A 6,670-nucleotide genomic window follows, 5' to 3' on the forward strand; every position below is an offset into this window, starting at 1 on the left:
TCTTACCAATTGCTTTGATTTTTGTTCTGCGCTATGTGCGCGCGCTCTGCACGTGCGTCGATTACTCGAATATGTCAAAAATCGAAATATCGCTCGTTTCGATGTATTTGGAATTGCAACATCTATTATTTAAAATTTTACGAAATATACAATGATCGACATATTGTTAGTAACATCTGCTCCATCAAATAACTACAAAACAATCGTAACAACTAGTTAAAAAGAACAGTATAACATAACAGGTAGTAAAGTTTTTGTTGATTGTGCAGATCAAAATGTGATAAAATATATCTTCTTATAAAGAAGCTGAGAAATAAAATAAACATTCAACAATCAATATTTTTATTGAATCATTATACAAAGTGAAAATTATTTTAAATTTTATTTTGCGGTTTTAATATACTTCTCTTCATTTTTTGTATGTGTTAATGAAAGTAACAAATTGTGAAGAAACAAAGAACAATGCTACGTAGCGAAATATAATATTTCAGTTACTATAAAATTGTGTTTCAAAAATGTTTAAAGATACGAAAAAAATGTGTGTGCGCTTTTACACCGTGGTCTTGGGTCGCTTGCTGAGATAAGCTTTAATTTTAGGTAGAGCACGAACTTTTTCCACTAATTTTTTCAATTCCGGATGATTCTTGTTTATATCTTCTTTTAGTACAAAACCCAGATAGTCCGCGTGCGCAGCCCACAGCAGATCAGGCCACGACAACTAAAAAACACAATAAATTTTCAAGTTAATAAAAAAAAAAAAAATGCAATTAAAAATATTAATAGAAAATATTTTTTCGTGTTGTATAATAATAAAAAATTTGTTACCTTGCCACGAACGAAGTAGCCATTGTTGTTCTTAACTTGAGCTTCCAATTTATCGAGGTAAACGGGTAGTTTTTTGTGAGCGGCTTCCTTTAACTTCTCTTTATAAGTGGGATCTGTTTCCCAAAAGTAAGTCGACAAAGCTAGAAAGAAAAAAAATATTTGTTTATTGAGAATTATTGCGTCAATAACGCAATAATGAAGTTGCCTGTTTGAAACGCCACATTAGGAGTTACAGTGACATAGTGCTTTACAACGCAGTGCTTGTCGGCTCTATAGCCGACTATAAATAGCAATTCACTCTCGTATCCCACAGCGACCTTGCTTTAACAACTCTTTGCGATTGGAAACATTCTCGGTATTTCGCTCTTCAACTGGTTCGCATTCACATTCACTTTTTCACACTTGATAATTATTCGTGTCTGTTCTAGTATATCCAACGTATTTAAATAAATAATATATGATGATATTTGCGTGACATGTAAAGTAATTAATATACAAAGAAACATATTGTACTTGTGAAATACAATAAATCATTAGGTTTCTTCTATTCGTGTGTCTTTTTTTTTCAAGAGAAAATTCTCGACGTCGAATTATACAGAAGTATACGTACGTCGAATAACGCAAGAAAAAAATCTTTTCACATTATATCTCAATCAAAATCATCATCTGTTATATCTCAATGAACCGACGTATTGTGTAGTTTTCGAGAAAATTAGTAAAACGAGAAAATGTTTATTTGGTCTTATCTTGTTACGTAACGTTTGCGAAAGAATTGTCGGAATAGATCTAAAAGAAAAGATAAGAACGCAGAAGTGCAAGAAGATATTCGAACGATAACAACAGTGTAAAAATTGACAACGAGTTTTATATCTCGAGCGAGAAAAAAAAATATCTGAAGCTCTGACGTGTGATATCAAGTTCTTTTCCACTCAACCGCAGGAGACACGCAAAGAGTTACACATAACAAAGTGTTACATACATGGTAACATACATACGTGGTTGTACATTTATATTGAGTAATCACTCTTCTAATAGGCGTGTCGGTATCGTCACGAGAAATAACAACCTGCGCGCGTTTGTGTGTGTTTCCGTGAGATTGCACAATATTGTTTCGTTCGTTATTTTCCACGCTTGTAAAACATTTATTATTTTTACCTATTCTCATATCGTCTATGGTATCAACGATGGCATCGATTTCCATAGCCTCGACGTCGTCGGATCCATATAAATTACCTTTCTTTGCGACAAAGCGAGAAATGGCCTTGGACTGATGATACACTTTACCGTCCCCGATCTCTAGAATCGGCATTTGTCCCATAGGCAAATGTTTCATAGCTGTAATCGTAAAAAAGAGTGTTACGTGGAAACGTAATAAAAAAAAATAACAAGCTACGTTTTACAAATTAGATTTAGGAGAAAAAGAATGGAAACGTTGAAAAGTTGAAAAAAAAACGGTAGAGATAGCTTCGACAAGTAAGAAACGTACATAAATGCACGTGTGTATATTAATTGCAATTGTTAAAATATAAATTTCACATACATATTACACGCGATTAACGAAATCAACCGACTGATGTAAAGTAGCAATAGTAAAATTAGTGCGGAATCATTTTTGTACAGTACAAAAATTGAAGGTGGGCACGTGCTTTTTTTTCTTTAGTTATTTCAGAAAATTCACGACATACTTTCTTTTTTTTGCGGCCATTCTTCAGAAGAAATCCTAATGTCCTCGAACGGTATTCCGCTTTGATGTAATAGAAATCTTATGGGCTCTCCGAGACCGGTAACATTGAAATATGTCAGCTTGTACGTCATTTTCTGAAAAAGAAATTTGCAGAAATAATAAATACACTATAAAAATAAATACACTAAATAAACACACAATTAGATTTATTTGCGCTCCGATAACGATTAGTTAGCACTATTGCAATACATTCGCGTATCTCTGTCTCACTTACATGTCAGTATTACACAACTTAGCTTTGATATTTTCGATGGATATTATTTACTCTTAAAATATTATTTTTAAAACTAAGTTTATACAAAACATAATTTATTTTATCTACAAAGAAATGAAACAAATAAAATTATTAAAAAACTTTACCTTTTGATTTTTATTAGTCTCCTGCAAGCAGATTTCTCACAAAGAATCGAAACGTTAGCGGCTGATGTAAAGCTACCGGTGAATCGAGGATGACTGGCACTGTGAAATGACAGTTCGCATCTACTTATAGGAGAGAGGGACACACACCCTTTTGTCTACAACAACATCCTCAAACTGCATATGCGCACTCACTCACAAACATATTGCAAACTGAATGATTAATCATAGATACGTAGATTGATAGATATCCCTTCTTCTCTTTTTATTTATTTTAATCGGAGATACGGTTAAGTGCTTCTCGAATGCTCTGAATCTGTAATTAAGAATATGTTTCAATTCTCTTGATTTATCAATAATTATATTAATGCTCGTGAATTTTAGCTGTTTTGAAAATATCGAAATAAGACGTGAAATACTTCAAAAACAAAATCATTAGAAATGAAATGTATAAAAATTTAATTTTTTTTTTAAAGTCAGGTATGAGCCAACATTTGTTTTTTTTACGTCACATAAATGTTTTAATTTTTTCATTTTTCTTTCTCGCTGTTTCTATATATATATATATATATATATATATCTGTCTATTTATTTATTTCTTTATTTCATGAAATGTGTAGAACTAGATTTTTGAAAGTAATGTCATCACAACTTGCACTTTACGTATCATCACGTAATCATGTTTTTCTTCGGGTGATAATTTCTGTACAGATACAATATATTATTATCTGCATATGGTTACACGAATATCAGTACAAACAAGTTCATTATCTTTCCATATAATCTTTTATATCGGTGAACTTCATCAATTAATATTAATCTTTATATCAATATTAATAAAAACCGATGTAAATAGGTCTGTGCTTTTTAGCACTCTATATTATCACTCTATATATATTGTAACAAGTGTGTATTTTTTTATTACTATTTATTTATATTAGTTTTTATTACTATTTATTTATTGTATATTAGTAACAGAGATACAAAACATCAGAGAGTTTGGCAATAATGTGCATATAATTTTCTATATTATAAAATATATCTTTTTTTTTAATTAAAAAGGGATATAGTTTTTTTACTGTTTTAAATAATAGATATTAAAATCTTTACACACACATATGTAAGAACATAAAAAATTGCGCAGTTATTACAATAAAATAAATTGATACAATAAATAATTTATTTTTAATTACAAAAACAAAAAAAACCGAAATCTATATCGTGATCTTCCGTATTTATCAGATCTTTTAAGCAAAGTTTTATTTGTTTAAAAGATATATATCGTCTTGTCTAGTAATTTCGAACATCAATTTCGACTTCATTTTTTGGACGAGGCAATCAAGTTTTCCCTATTAGTGATGATTTCTCAATATTCTTGAATGACTGAGCAACTCTCGCAGAATGTGCGTCTCTGTTCTCACTTTAATGATCTAATAAGAGAAAGAGAAACATATATCTTTTGTCTCTTTCTATCAGTTGATTGCTAACTGAAAGAGGAAGAAAATAATTTCGAATTCTAGGAAGAATCAATCCCGTGCGCTCGAAATTGCTAGAGTTTTATTGTAGTATTATATCTGTATACGCACACACGTACGTATGTACATGCGTATATCTACGTATCTCTGTGTGTGGCTCTTACGTAATTTCGAGATTTTCGAGTAATATCGATAGTTATAAATTACTCGAGCATGCGCACTTCTACACACATGACTCCACACACACGTATGTGTGTGTATGTATGTGCATATTTGTATCAGTTAGTAGCGGCAAAAAAGCCGCAAGAGTCCGGTGTGTTTCAGTGATTTTGCGCAAAATCAGAAATATGGAAAAAATATATCAGCAACAGTTCCGACACGAAATACCGCAAAGAGCTGTGTATATGACACAAAAAGAAATTTTACATTATCAGTTAAAATTGATTAATAATTGGAAACCGTGGACCGACATGTACATAACCTCTACACGTTCTGCTTACTGTAGTTTATTAAAAAAAAAATGAAGTTTAGATAAATAAAATGTATTTAGGTTTTGTACATGTGTTGTGTCGGAAGTTGTAAGCTACTTTTTGATGCAGATGGCCATTGCATCTTGGGCGTACTATTTTGGCCGGAGCTACGAGCATAGGCGCTATTTATCTTAATTATCGATTCAGACGAAAATTGAGATTTTTATATCACGGTACCATACCCACAACAATAACTTTTCTTGTAGTACCGGCGATGATGACAGCAATAGTTCAAGAAGAGGTACAATCTGCGAGTGATAACCGATTAAACATGGTGTTTTCTATCTTAGAAAATTCATAGGAATTGTCATGTTTTTTATTTTTATTTTGAAAAATCAGGACATTTCGTAGATAATCTTCAAGTCAAGAAAGTCAGATAAGTTTTGTTAAAATTGTTTTGTTTCAAGAACAATCAAGTTAGCTTTGTCTATTTTTTTCTAAATCTGTTTTTAAACATATGATAAACATTTTGTTGTTGGTCTTAGCTATACTTTATTCTTATGTAAATTAAAAATACTTTTTAAAAGCAATACAACAATCAAATTGGTTGTGAATTTACTCCTATATTTTCTAATTGTATCTGATAATTTAAACAAAACTAGATAACAGAAAAGTATGTGTTGGGAGATCTTTTCAAGATTGAATAGACACTATTGTTTATTTGAATTAAAGAAAATTTATATATATATTCATATCAATATGAAATATAAATGTACTAAAAGTGCAATGCACATGCTCTTTCCAGTTGTTCAATAAGAAACTATTCTTATATGAGACAAATTGCAGCCTGTGTCTGCAAACAAGATCTGTTTTACTGCAAAATCTTACTGGACTGATTGTACCATTGGTGTTAATTCCATTTGGAAATTTTGCAGTAAATATATATTTTTCATTTTGTCAAACTTTTGCAATACTGCCATGAGCAAATTCATTTGTACACACTAATTGCTTTTATTATTTTATAGATCGCTCCTGGCAGTACTGTGGTAAATATTCCACAGGCAAGAGATGTTAAAGCAGTAATTAAATTCATTGGATCAGCTTATCAGCCATTGCTTCCTGTAATCACATCAATGATTATTTTTCATTCTTTATTAGCTGGTTTTATATCATATAAGCAAATCCAGTCGTTTATTTATTTACACAATGCAGAATATTTATTGAGCCAAAGTAAAAATTAAAATTGTGAATATTGATGAGTTTTTTATGTACATAGTTTTGATAGTAAAATATAAATAAATGAAAGGAAAACGTTAATATTGATTGTTAAGTTTATCCTGTTACTCTAAAAAATAAGTGAACTGTCAAGCACATTATTCCATATATTGTACATATTCAATATACTTGTTTATTCCAAATAATTATTATTTCTACTAAGAGTTTTTTACTATAATATCTTAAGGATGACAAAAAGAGCGCAATGTTTGTAGAATATAAAATGTATTTTTATTTCATTATTGACATAGTGTTATAAGATGTCTATAATTATTTACTGATGGTCTTGCTTTTATCAAGAGTTCTGTCTGTAATTTATATATATATATATATATATACATATATGTATGTATACATATATATATATATATATGTATGTATACATATGCGCATATCCTTATTTCTTCTCAAAATTAATACAATATCTAGGCACCATATAATTTGTTTACAATAAACGCTCTTGAACTCTTTAAAAAGATCGCTGCTTCAAATATTAATAATATATACAACTTTTCTGATTTAAG

General features: G+C 30.1%; 1 protein-coding gene across 1 annotated transcript; it reads right to left on the reverse strand.

The window, feature by feature from the left end:
• Window positions 1-363: 363 nt before the first annotated feature.
• Window positions 364-3,089, reverse strand: LOC109855716 (glutathione S-transferase-like). The gene is made up of 5 exons (XM_020430242.1): window positions 2,930-3,089; window positions 2,511-2,643; window positions 1,981-2,160; window positions 826-965; window positions 364-718 (listed from the first exon to the last, which is right to left on the reverse strand). Exons 2-5 carry the CDS (start codon window positions 2,638-2,640, stop codon window positions 551-553), a joined length of 618 nt encoding a protein of 205 aa, XP_020285831.1. The 5' UTR covers window positions 2,641-2,643; window positions 2,930-3,089; the 3' UTR covers window positions 364-550.
• Between the last annotated feature and the right edge of the window lie 3,581 nt (window positions 3,090-6,670).

The sequence above is a fragment of the Pseudomyrmex gracilis genome, unplaced genomic scaffold (genome assembly GCF_002006095.1).
Source record: "Pseudomyrmex gracilis isolate BER0280 unplaced genomic scaffold, ASM200609v1 scaffold_96, whole genome shotgun sequence".
In the NCBI taxonomy this organism is placed as follows: domain Eukaryota; kingdom Metazoa; phylum Arthropoda; class Insecta; order Hymenoptera; family Formicidae; genus Pseudomyrmex; species Pseudomyrmex gracilis.

Coding starts and splice junctions, on each gene's coding strand:
- LOC109855716 (XM_020430242.1), bottom strand. CDS start 2,640: ATGACGTACAAGCTGACATATTTCAATGTTACCGGTCTCGGAGAGCCC. Junction 2,161..2,510: donor ATGGCCGCAAAAAAAAGAAA/GTATGTCGTGAA, acceptor TTACGATTACAG/CTATGAAACATTTGCCTATG. Junction 719..825: donor GCTACTTCGTTCGTGGCAAG/GTAACAAATTTT, acceptor TGTGTTTTTTAG/TTGTCGTGGCCTGATCTGCT.